Consider the following 13542-nt stretch of genomic DNA (forward strand, 5'->3'; position numbering starts at 1 on the left):
TTACACATGCAGCAACTTTGAAAGATGCTTGCCCAAGTAACATTTCTGTGAAGTTTAGGAGATGATGTTTGATGCAAATTGTTGACATGCAACAACAAAAAAAGGGACGACACACAACGCTGGAGGACCATCAATAACACTTGCCACAGTCAGCAATTTGTGCTCAGGTGAGCTTTTAAGAAAATATTTCTTTTTTCTGAGTGCTTCAGTGGCCCAGATAATTATTTCGGAAATAGGGTTTTCACCCACTTATTTTGAAAAATAGGGTGATTTCATTCTTGGAATAGGGTGAAATGAGTTATAAGATGCATACAGTAAAACCATCGCTACTTTACTTCTGTTGAAGCTGCACACAATTGTATTGATTCAATAAAACTGTAAACTAATATAATTAACTTTAATAAACTGATGTTTCATAACATCTTTAATCCTTGAAACTGTCAATGATATAAACTTTAAACTTAAAAAAAATCGATAACACGAATGATTCGGCACTTATTTGCTCTTGGTTCGAAAAAGTTAGCGATCGACTGATATTTTGACGCAACAATTGCGGACGTCTTTCTCTTAGACACTTTTATTACGCATCGTATTAGAAACTGAAAGTACAGACACTTAACAAATACATGCACAATGAACGACGGATTAAGTCAAATTGAAAACGCATGTATATCGTCGTAAATAATTTGGTCAGCCGCTTTATTTAACTATGAAATCTAGTCCGCAGAGCGATTGAATAGCTTTGACTGTTTTATTGCTCCATCATCCAGGCGCTTGCTGAATAAAAGCGTCGCCGCGTAACGAAAATAATCACAAAACATACCGAAAATGAGCAAAGTATTTTCGATCAAAGCTATTGTATCGTACGCATCAAATAAGACGAATGTGCGTAAAAGGCAAATCGGGTGCGTTTTCAATACGCATGATATTGTATTTCTTTGCGTTTTCAAACATTTTAATAGGGTGAAAGACGCAGATACGCAGCTTATCTGGGGCACTGGTGCTTATTATATTTTTTTTTAATGGACTGTGTTGCGAACACATCCCTTAATCTGTTGCACTTATTACAAGGTACAACCTTACCCATGGGTGTAAATAACCTTCTAAAAATATGGAGGGTACATTTAAATACCTAATTGAATTATAGACCAAAACATTTGCTTGAGTTATCGAATTATAAATGCTTGAATTACAGTTCATAATTTTTTATTAAATAATAAATGGTTTCACAGTTGTATGGACTAAAGGACTATGAGAGGTTTTTAGAACAGTTTCACTTTATTTCAATTTGATTTGTTTTACACTTTTTGTGTGCTTATTTGATGCATTTAACTCCTGCACAAAAAAATAAAATGATGGAGTAATTGATGCATGGAAGGAATTAGAACAGCATGACCAGGAGCCTAAGCAGTAACACAAGCCTGTTAATATGATCTAGAAATCTTATCTCTAGATATGAGCCTCACTCTGCAAAAACAGGGTTTAATGCATGTGCTTAAAGTGTCATCCCAGATTAGCCTGCGCAGTACGCACACTTTTCAACTTAATTGGATTTTCCCCCCAAAAAAAGGCTCTTCCTTTAAATGAAAAACAAGGGACAAAATTGTCACAAAACCAGGTTTTCATTGTGAAAAAAAAATCTGATAAAGGGAGAAAACTCAAACTGAACTTTTGAAATGACCAAAAAAATTTACCCCCTTTGTAATTTTTTTTTTTTTTAAATCTATTTTTAGTCGTGGCGACCTTGACATTGGAGATATTGACGTGATTCTTTCGTGGGACACACCGTCCCATGATGGTGAACAAATGTGCCAAATGATTTTAAAATCTCACAATGAATGACATAGTTATGGCCAGGACAAGCTCATTTATGGCCATTTTTGACCTTTGAACTCAAAGTGTGACCTTGACCTTGGAGATATCGACGTAATTATTTCGCGCGACACACCGTCCAATGATGGTGAACAAATGTGCCAAATGATTTTAAAATCTGACGATGAACGACATAGTTATGGCTCGGACAAGCTCATTTATGGCCATTTTTGACCTTTGAACTCAAAGTGTGACCTTGACCTTGGAGATATCGACATAATTATTTCGCGCGACACACCGTCCAATGATGGTGAACAAATGTGCCAAATGATTTTAAAATCTGACAATGAAAGACATAGTTATGGCCCGGACAAGCTTATTCCGCCAGCCCGCCAGCCAGCCAGCCAGCCCGCCAGCCAGCCAGCCCGCCCGCATTCGCCAATCTAATTCCAGTTTTTTCCTTCGGAAAACCTGGTTAAAAACAACATAAAGCATAAAGTGTTGTCACAAATTAGCCTGTTCAGTGTGTAAAGTGTCATCCCTGATTAGCCTGTGCAGTCTGTGCCTGCATTAAATCCTGTTTTCTCAGAGGGCTGCTCACATAGATGTTCTCTTACCTGTTCTGCTAGGAGCTTGGCAAGGGGCTGCTCACATAGATGCTCTCTTACCTGTTCTGCTAGGAGCTTGGCAAGGTACATAGATGCTCTCTTACCTGTTCTGCTAGGAGCTTGGCAAGGTACATAGATGCTCTCTTACCTGTTCTGCTAGGAGCTTGGCAAGGGGCTGCTCACATAGATGCTCTTTTACCTGTTCTGCTAGGAGCTTGGCAAGGTACATAGATGTTCTCTTACCTGTTCTGCTAGGAGCTTGGCAAGGGGCTGCTCACATAGATGTTCTCTTACCTGTTCTGCTAGGAGCTTGGCAAGGGGCTGCTCACATAGATGCTCTCTTACCTGTTCTGCTAGGAGCTTGGCAAGGTACATAGATGTTCTCTTACCTGTTCTGCTAGGAGCTTGGCAAGGGGCTGCTCACATAGATGTTCTCTTACCTGTTCTGCTAGGAGCTTGGCAAGGGGCTGCTCACATAGATGCTCTCTTACCTGTTCTGCTAGGAGCTTGGCAAGGTACATAGATGTTCTCTTACCTGTTCTGCTAGGAGCTTGGCAAGGGGCTGCTCACATAGATGCTCTCTTACCTGTTCTGCTAGGAGCTTGGCAAGGTACATAGATGTTCTCTTACCTGTTCTGCTAGGAGCTTGGCAAGGGGCTGCTCACATAGATGTTCTCTTACCTGTTCTGCTAGGAGCTTGGCAAGGTACATAGTTGTTCTCTTACCTGTTCTGCTAGGAGCTTGGCAAGGGGCTGCTCACATAGATGCTCTCTTACCTGTTCTGCTAGGAGCTTGGCAAGGTACATAGATGCTCTCTTACCTGTTCTGCTAGGAGCTTGGCAAGGTACATAGATGTTCTCTTACCTGTTCTGCGAGGAGCTTGGCAAGGGGCTGCTCACATAGATGTTCTCTTACCTGTTCTGCTAGGAGCTTGGCAAGGGGCTGCTCACATAGATGCTCTCTTACCTGTTCTGCTAGGAGCTTGGCAAGGTACATAGATGCTCTCTTACCTGTTCTGCTAGGAGCTTGGCAAGGTACATAGATGCTCTCTTACCTGTTCTGCTAGGAGCTTGGCAAGGTACTGGTCGTCTGTTTGTAATATGTTCAATTTCTTGATCAATGGGTGGCTGAAAAACACAGAGCTATTTAGAAATCATTATTATTGTTACAATAATACTTACTATTATACTTAAGAAATAATTGACTGGCAAGAGTTGGGTGTTGCAGTTAAAATCTAGTTTATAATGGATTACAAATGGGTACGGATTTAACCAGCATTGCTCGAGCAATTTGATAACAAGCATCAAAAGTATGATCTGTTGTTTATTACCAAATGATAAACACTTACTTCGCCACTATTTCGATTCTACCACAGATTCATATAAAATTCCACAACATTACATTACAATTATTTCAACCAATACTCTTCATGCAAAAAACATACACACTTGAATTACACCATACCTTGACATATTCCTGTAATGCTAATGCAGTTTTGCTTCACACAAGAAGTGTACTGGACATAGTAATAGATAGATAGATGAAAGGAAGATGCTTTGGATACATTCCAAAAGTAGAAGAAGACATAACATTGTCAATATAGCCATGGATTTATTTCAAGTGTTTCTTGCAGAGAACCTAAAAAAGACAAGATTTTATTCCTGTGTCAGTAGAGAAAGACCTTACAAGGTCTATATTACAATAGATTTATTTCAAGTGTCAATAGAAGAAAACATAACGTGTCAACATAACCATGGCTTTGTTTTAAGTGTCAGTGGTACAAGACCAAACCACACCAACATAACAATTAATTAATTTCTAGAGTCAGTGATTTGATTAAAGAGCAATAAGCAGAAGACCGACAATGTCAACATAACCCTGGATTTATTTTTAGAGTTGGTTTCTGAAGACCAAACGATGTCAACACAACTGTTGATTTATTTCTAAGTGCTATTTGCAGAAGTGATAACATTGTCAATGTTGCCATGGATTTATTTTAAGTAACATTAGCAGATGACATTTCAATGTCAATATAACCTTGGAATAATTTCAAGTGATGGGTGCAGAAAACATAAATAACATTATAAACAGGGATCATATTTTTTTCGGTTTTGTTGGTCCTAGACCGATTGGGGTAATGAAAGACCGATTGAAAATCCCAAACAGTCGGTCCGATTCTGTTTGCTATTAAAATTCCCATGTCATGAAATCGATTACACAGTGTACATGCTAACACACCCTAATGACATTCTTATCTCGCTTAGGTGTGATAAACCATTCGCTGCAGTCTCTAAACCGGTCAGAACCAGTTTATTGCACGTCAGACCAAGAATAAACAAGAGCACCGCCTTGCGGGTGCAGACCGCTCATCTATTTTCTTTTTAAAGGTGAAGGGACTCTCATTTTCAATCACAAAGGAGGGAAGGGTGGAGTGAAGAGGGCTGCATTGTGTGGGGGTGTGGACATTTATTACATTATCTTCCAAAAATGCCAAAAAAAGGAAAAAAACTCGGGAAGGGGGGGTGGGGGGATTCTTGGATGCGATGGTTGGACGGTATTTGAAACATAAAATAATAAAAATAAATATTTGTGTTTTTTAACCGTTTAAAAAAAAATGGGGGGGGGGGGGTTGAGGTGGGGGGGGGGGGAGTATAGTGTGAGGGTGTGGTGGTTATTTGTGAGATGATCTTAAAAAAAAAAAAAAAAAAAAAAAGAAGAAAAAAATTTGGGGGGGGGGGGGGGGATTCGGGTGGGGGGAGGGGGGTTGGGGGGGGATTCTTGGGTCCGATGGTTGGACGGTATTTCAAACATAAAATAATCAAAATAAATAGTTTTGTTTTTTAACCGTTTACAAAAATAAAAAATTGGGGAGGAGGTGTGGTGGGGGGGGGTATAGTGTGAGGGTGTGGTGGTTGTGAGATGATATTATAAAAAAAAAAAAAAAAAAAAAAAATAGGGGGGGGGGGGAATTCGGGGGGGGGGGGGGGGGGGGGGGCACGGGCGATGGTTTGGGTGGAGTCTATTGTGGTATGTCAGGTAAGAGTAGTTTTGTCAAAGTATCAATAAAATCTAATCATAAATAAAGAAGTTATGGCAATTTTAGCAAAATTTAATAATTTGACCTTGAGAGTCAAGGTCATTCAAAGGTCAAGGTAAAATTCAACTTGCCAGGTACAGTAACCTCATGATAGCATGAAAGTATTTGAAGTTTGAAAGCAATAGCCTTGATACTTAAGAAGTAAAGTGGATCGAAACACAAAATTTAACCATATATTCAAAGTTACCAAGTTAAAAAAAGGGCCATAATTCCGTAAAAATGACATCCAGAGTTATGCAACTTGTCCTTTTACTGTACCCTTATGATAGTTTGCGAGTGTTCCAAGTATGAAAGCAATATATATGATACTTTAGGGGTAAAGTGGACCAAAACACAAAACTTAACCAAACTTTCAATTTTCTAAGTATAAAGGGCCCATAATTCTGTCCAAATGTCAGTCAGATTTACATAACTTTGCCTGCACAGTCCCCTTACGATAGTTAATAAGTGTTGCAAGTATGAAAGCAATAGCTTTGATACTGTAGGAATAAAGTGGACCTAAACACAAAACATAACCAAATTTTCAATTTTCTAAGTATAAAAAGGGCACATAATTCTGTCAAAATGCCAGTCAGAGTTACATTACTTTGCCTGCACAGTCCCCTTATGATTGTTAGTAAGTGTTGCAAGTATGAAAGCAATAGCTTTGATACTTGAGGAATAAAATGGACCTAAACACAAAACTTAACCAAAATTTTCAATTTTCTAAGTATAAAAAGGGCACATAATTCAGTCAAAATGCACGCCAGAGTTATCTAACTTTGCCTGCCCAGTCCCCTCATGATAGTAAGTAAGTGTACCAAGTTTGAATGCAATAGCATTGATACTTTCTGAGAAAAGTGGACCTAAAAGTAAAACTTAACCGGACGCCGACGCCAATGCCGACGCCAAGGTGATGACAATAGCTCATAATTTTTTTTTCAAAAAATAGATGAGCTAAAAACTTGTGAAAGACGCATCCGAAAAAACGCGTCTGAATGCACGCGCTGTAACTAAGCAAAACATGCCGATACATTTTCCACCAGCGTAATAATCCGGTGAATGAAAGTCGCGGATCTGATCGACAGAACAGCCGAAAGTTATTTTTATGGGCGGAACTTCACATAAAATAGTACACAAGAAAAATAATATACATTGAATAAATCTTTAGTAAAACCGTGTCAGAATCGAAATAATTCGTGTACTTTATACTTTGTTGTTGAATAACTCACGACCGGAAAATAAGATGCGTGGTTTCAAATGCTTCGCTCTCATGATTAAATCCCTACGCATCTTAACTATCAGACGTGGGTTATTTGACAACAAATTATTTCTTAATTATTTGGTTTGTTGTTGTCAGTAGCCAATCTACGCACAGACATTTGTTTGGTTCAGTGCATGTTTGTAAGATATTATCGAGTCGACAACAATTTAAAACATCAGTATAGACTTACACAGATTAATAATATTGATAACGATGAGAAAAGTCTGATAAAACAGCACACGAAACAACAATGAAATACCAAATAATAAAACCAGCTGAGAAAACTCGTTCCGTTTAAAAAAAATGCCTAAGGGAATTTTACTTGTACATGTATTATACCACCTTCATGAATGGCAAAATCAACGGTATATATTTTAACGTAATTTGTCATGATTTCGGATACACATTTTCGGATACTTTTCCCCATTTATATCCGGACTGATTGATGTTGCGGGAAAATATGATCCCTGATTATAAACATTACCAGAGATTACATTTAAGTGTTATTTGCAGGAGACCTAACAGTACCAATGTGAACATTACCATGGATTTTTTTTCAGTGTTGTTTGCAGGAGACCTAACAGTACCAATGTGAGCATTACCATGAATTTATTTCCAGTGTTGTTTGCATAAGACCTAACAGTACCAATGTAAACATTACCATGGGTTTATTTCCAGTGTTGTTTGCATAAGACCTAACAGTACAAATGTGAACATTGTCATGCATTTATTTCCAATGTGGGTTGCAGGAGACCTAACAGTACCAATGTGAACATTACCATGGGTATATTTCCATTGTTGTTTGCATAAGACCTAACAGTACCAATGTGAACATTACCATGGATTTATTTCCAGTGTTGTTTGCAGGAGACCTAACAGTACCAATGTGAGCATTACCATGGATTTATTGCCAGTGTTGTTTGCAGGAGAGCTAACAGTACCAATGTGAACATAACCATGAATTTATTTCCATTGTTGTTTGCAAGAGACCTAACAGTACCAATGTGAACATTACCATGGATTTATTTCCAGTGTGGGTTGAATGAGAGCTAACAATACCAATGTGAACATTACCGTTAAATTTATTTCCAGTGTTGTTTGCAGGAGAGCTAACAATACCAATGTGAACATTACCATGGATTTTTTTTCAGTGTTGTTTGCAAGAGACCTAACAGTACCAATGTGAGCATTACCATGAATTTATTTCCAGTTTTGTTTGCATAAGACCTAACAGTACCAATGTAAACATTACCATGGGTTTATTTCCAGTGTTGTTTGCATAAGACCTAACAGTACAAATGTGAACATTGTCATGCATTTATTTCCAATGTGGATTGCAGGAGACCTAACAGTACCAATGTGAACATTACCATGGGTATATTTCCATTGTTGTTTGCATAAGACCTAACAGTACCAATGTGAACATTACCATGGATTTATTTCCAGTGTTGTTTGCAGGAGACCTAACAGTACCAATGTGAGCATTACCATGGATTTATTGCCAGTGTTGTTTGAAGGAGAGCTAACAGTACCAATGTGAACATAACCATGAATTTATTTCCATTGTTGTTTGCAAGAGACCTAACAGTACCAATGTGAACATTACCATGGATTTATTGCCAGTGTGGGTCGAATGAGAGCTACCAATACCAATGTGAACATTACCGTTAAATTTATTTCCAGTGTTGTTTGCAGGAGAGCTAACAATACCAATGCGAACATTACCATGGATTTATTTCCAGCGTGGGTTGCAGAAGACCTAACCATACCAATGTGAACATTACCATGGATTTATTTCCAGCGTGGGTTGCAGAAGACCTAACCGTACCAATGTGAACATAACCATACATTTATTTCCAGTGTGGGTTGCAGGAGACCTAACAGTACCAATGTGAACATTTCCATGGATTTATTTTCAGTGTGGGTTGCAGGAGACCTAACAATACCAATGTTAACATTACCATGGATTTAATTCCAGTGTGGGTTGCAGGAGACCTAACAGTACCAATGTGAACATTACCATGGGTTTATTTCAAGTGTTGTTTGCAGGGGACCTAACAGTACCAATGTGAACATTACCATGGATTTATTTCCAGTGCGGGTTGCAGGAGACCTAATAGTACCAATGTGAACATTACCATGCATTTATTTCCAATGTGGGTTGCGGGAGACCTAACAGAACCAATGTGAACATTACCATGGATTTATTTACAGTGTTGTTTGCAGGAGACCTAACAGTACCAATGTGAACATTACCATGGATTTATTGCCAGTGTGGGTTGAATGAGAGCTAACAATACCAATGTGAACATTACCGTTAAATTTATTTTCAGTGTTGTTTGCAGGAGAGCTAACAATACCAATGCGAACATTACCATGGATTTATTTCCAGCGTGGGTTGCAGAAGACCTAACCATACCAATGTGAACATTACCATGGATTTATTTCCAGTGTGGGTTGTAGCAGACTGAATCTCTCCTCGGGTGATTTATCTGCCAGTGTGGTCCGCAGGAAGTGCCTTGCCGCCCCCATCTCCTTGACGCTGATCACACAGGGGTGGCTGGACAGGCGCTTGGTGATCTTAATAATGAATAGATGGGGGGGGGGGGTGATTTAATATTCACTTCAATGGAGGAAAATGCTCTTCACCCCTTACAGGGTTTAACTAAACTCTTCATTTGTATATACATGTAGACCGAACAAAGTTAATAATTATTTGTTAAATAAGGTGGACATTCAAAGGGAGGAAATAAGACGAAAGGAGGAAAAATCATAATCACGATAAAAGATTTGTTTGTGAATACATCCTTATCAAACTATCACATTATATTACTTTTTATTTGCTTCAATATAAGTCTGCTGCAATATGTTTAAATTAATTTAAACTACTTTCTTTTGCACTTGTAGCAATCCAAAGTCTGACAAAATGTACTGTCATCCACTATCATATATAATACTAACCATCCTGAAAATACATTCACCCCCTCCCAAGGCTTATTGCCAAGTTGCATATGATTTGGACTAGCCTGTGACAGAAACTTCATTTATTCCCCATAACATCTATGATTTGGACTTACTTAAGACAAATGGTATATTTTATAGGAAAACAATGGTCCAAGGAGCATTATCTGTTGCAATTAGGAAATACTTGAGTTAAGGATGGTCTTTTTTGCTTGTGTAAAGAACATGATGATGTTCCTTGGAAGGTAAATGCACACTGCACCAATCAAAATCAAGGATGAATTGTGTTTGTCCATTTGCTTTCATTCAACCTCATAAACCTTTTCCTTGGATGATTATATTTTGTACATTTGCTTTCATTTTTAGTTCACAAATCTCCTCCTTACTTTGACTTTGTGTACCCTGTTGGTGAGTGTTGCTTTGAGCCAGTTCATCAATTTGTCTGCGTCTGCCTGGCTTAAACTTGTCTCATCTGAAAGGGTACATAATAGCACAAATCAATATTTCCTTTCATTATCAGAGTGGCGATGCAAATCTATTACAAAATACATTCCAGCTCATTACAAGCTATGACTAGTGACTGTGAGTCACTTTGTCTCTCGCTTTGCATACCATACTGGCTAAGTTCACGGGCATATAACTCAACAAAAAACATGGTAACACCACAAAATCAGGTTTTCAGTGTTTATGTTATAAATTTAATTTAAATCATTGTGATATCCCTCACTAGGTCTGGATGTAAGCTACTTAATGAAAACATTCAAGAACAAAAACCTTTTTTTCAAACTCAAGTTATTGAATCCAAACAGTTTTTCTATTTTACTCAACTGGTCCCAATACAACCCCAGCTAGGTCTGCATGCAAGTTACCAACATTCAAAATTTAAGAACCGTACCCCCAAAAAACTTAAGTTATTGAAAGATAATAGTTTTCCTATTTTTAGAAACACTAACTTTGATGTTGATCCATTTGACCTCAAATGGAATCCGGATCTATAGGAAGTTACTGCACACAAAATGTCAGCAAATTTTCTAAACCAAAATCATCATCTTTGGAGTGTCCAGTCAGTACATAAGACTATTGCCAAGCAATATATGTCCCCTACCGGCTCCACCATTGTCAGATAATTATATTTTTTTAATAATTTTTGTCGCCATAGCAACCATAATTTTTGACGTAGAAACAAAATGAAATGACGTGCATAATGTCCGCATCTACCGATGTTTCAAGTTTCATGAAAAAAAAGAATAACTTTTAAAGTTATCACAGGATCCAGAAAAGTGTGACAGACAGACTCACAGACAGAGAGACAGACAGACAGACGCACAAAGCGCAAGCCATAAGTCCCCTCTGGTGAAACCGGTAGGGAACAATAAGATGCTGGGACACATTGTCTGTCCACACATAAACAAGTGTACAGTGCGTAAGAACCTGATTTACTTTAAAATGCACACATATGCACACAGTCCCGACCTTTCTCATTGACAGTGTCAGTGTCCTCCTTATCCTCTACCAGTTCGTTCTCGATGCCCTTCAAGGTCTTGCTGTCAAACTGACCAAGGTTCATCAGCACAAGTTCGTCATAAGACTCATACAGGAACAGCACCTCGGCGTCTTTCTTACGCATGGCCTCCAGGTAGGGCGAGTGTTCTGCGATCTCACGACTAGAGACAAGATAAAGTTCCGACTAACCTTGTATGAGCTAGTATTAAGACATTTGTAAAGATTTTTTTTTTTTTTTGGACGCATAGTGTCTAGGATGAGAAAGTGTTCAGTGATTTTAAGACTTAAGGACTGCTGCAAAACAGGTACACAGTTTATTTCTTGTATTAAGTTTTTAGATGAGCAGGAATGTCCATTAAAAGATAATTATATTACATGCTTATAAACTGTATGCATAGAATACAACTTGTTTTCATTTGCGTTATAAGATAGTTTGAGCTTGGTTAATACAATAATATTAAAATAAACTGTCTTTCTTAACATTTTGTCAATGACAAGCATGTAATAATTTGAAACAACAACTCCCAATTAACACTAAATATTAACAAGGGCTGTTTGTAAAACATGCATGCCACCCATATGGGCTGTCAGTTGTAGTGGCAGCCATTGTGTGAATACGTTTTTTGTCACTGTGACCTTGACCTTTGACCTAGTGACCTGAAAATCAATAGGGGTCATCTGCCAGTCATGATCAATGTACCTATGAAGTTTCATGATCCTAGGCCTAATTATTCTTGAGTAATCATCAGGAAACCATTTTACTATTTCTAGTCACTGTGGCCTTGACCTAATGACCTGAAAATTTATAGGGTCATCTGCCAGTCATGATCAATATACCTATGAAGTTTCATGATCCTAGGCATAAGCATTCTTGAGTTATCATCCCGAAACCATTTTACTATTTCGAGTCACTGTGACCTTGACCTTTGACCTAGTGACCTGAAAATCAATAGGGGTCATCTGCCAGTCATGATCAATGTACCTATGAAGTTTCATGATCCTAGGCGTAAGCATTCTTGAGTTAACATCCGGAAACCATTTTACTGTTTCAAGTCACTGTGACCTTGACCTTTGACCTAGTGACCTGAAAATCAATAGGGGTTATCTGCCAGTCATGATCAATGTACCTATGAAGTTTCATGATCCTAGGCCTAAGCATTCTTGAGTTATCATCCGGAAACCATTTTACAGTTTGAAGTCACTGTGACCTTGACCTTTGACCTAGTGACCTGAAAATCAATAGGGGTCATCTGCCAGTCATGATCAATGTACCTATGAAGTTTCATGATCCTAGGCCTAAGCGTTCTTGAGTTATCATACGGAAACCATCTGGTGGACGGACCGACATGTGCAAAACAATATACTCCCTCTTCTTTGAAAGGGGGCATAAATATTGTATAGCCATTTTTTTTTAAGTAACAAAATCAAATCCTACCTAGGTGCAGACAGAAAGAAGATGTTGCGTTTTCCAGCCTTCATCCTTGAGCAGTAATCCTCCAGACTAGTTCTCTCCCCTGCCGGTAAATGGGACGATTCAAATCTCAGCAGCTTTGCAATTGATTCCTATCAAAACAGAATTTTTAACAAGAGCACCGCCTTGCGGGTGCAGACCGCTCATCTATTTTCTTTTTAAAGGTGAAGGGACTCTCATTTTCAATCACAAAGGAGGGAGGGGTGAAGTGAAGAGGGGTGCATTGTGTGGGGATGTGGACATTTATGACATTATCTTCCAAAAATGCAAAAAAAGGAACAACATAAAATAATAAAAATAAATATTTGTGTTTTTTAACCGTTTCAAAAAAAAAATGGGGGGGGGGTGAGGTGGGGGGGTATAGTGTCAGGGTGTGGTGGTAATTTGTGAGATGATCTTAAAATTTAGGGGGGGGGGATTCGGGTGGGGGGAGGGGGGGGTGGGGGGGATTCTTGAGTGCGATGGTTGGACGGTATTTCAAACATAAAATAATCAAAATAAATAGTTTTGTTTTTTAACCGTTTAAAAAAAAAAATTGGGGAGGGGGTGGGGTGGGGGGGGGGGGGGGGTATAGTGTGAGGGTGTGGTGGTCATTTGTGAGATGATCTTTAAAAAAAAAATATATAAAAAAAGGGGGGGATTCGGGGGGGGGGCACGGGCGATGGTTTGGGTGGAGTCTATTTTGGTATGTCAGGTAAGAGTAGTTTTGTCAAAGTATCAATCAAATCTAATCATAAATAAAGAAGTTATGGCAATTTTAGCAAAATTTAATAATTTGACCTTGAGAGTCAAGGTCATTCAAAGGTCAAGGTAAATTTCAACTTGCCAGGTACAGTAACCTCATGAT

General features: G+C 38.5%; 1 protein-coding gene across 1 annotated transcript in view; it reads right to left on the reverse strand.

Annotated features, from left to right (window-relative positions):
- The window catches only part of LOC127863425 (heat shock protein 75 kDa, mitochondrial-like), a 56730-nt gene that overhangs the window by 22084 nt on the left and 21104 nt on the right, over positions 1 to 13542 (reverse strand). The window contains exons 13-17 of the mRNA XM_052402949.1: positions 12660 to 12787; positions 11195 to 11385; positions 10108 to 10193; positions 9195 to 9340; positions 3475 to 3547 (exon numbers count right to left, since the gene is read on the reverse strand). Of these exons, the coding sequence (XP_052258909.1) occupies positions 3475 to 3547; positions 9195 to 9340; positions 10108 to 10193; positions 11195 to 11385; positions 12660 to 12787 (624 nt within the window). The remainder of the gene's footprint in view (positions 1 to 3474; positions 3548 to 9194; positions 9341 to 10107; positions 10194 to 11194; positions 11386 to 12659; positions 12788 to 13542) is intronic.

The sequence above is a fragment of the Dreissena polymorpha genome, unplaced genomic scaffold, assembly GCF_020536995.1.
Source record: "Dreissena polymorpha isolate Duluth1 unplaced genomic scaffold, UMN_Dpol_1.0 chrUn008, whole genome shotgun sequence".
Lineage (NCBI taxonomy): Eukaryota > Metazoa > Mollusca > Bivalvia > Myida > Dreissenidae > Dreissena > Dreissena polymorpha.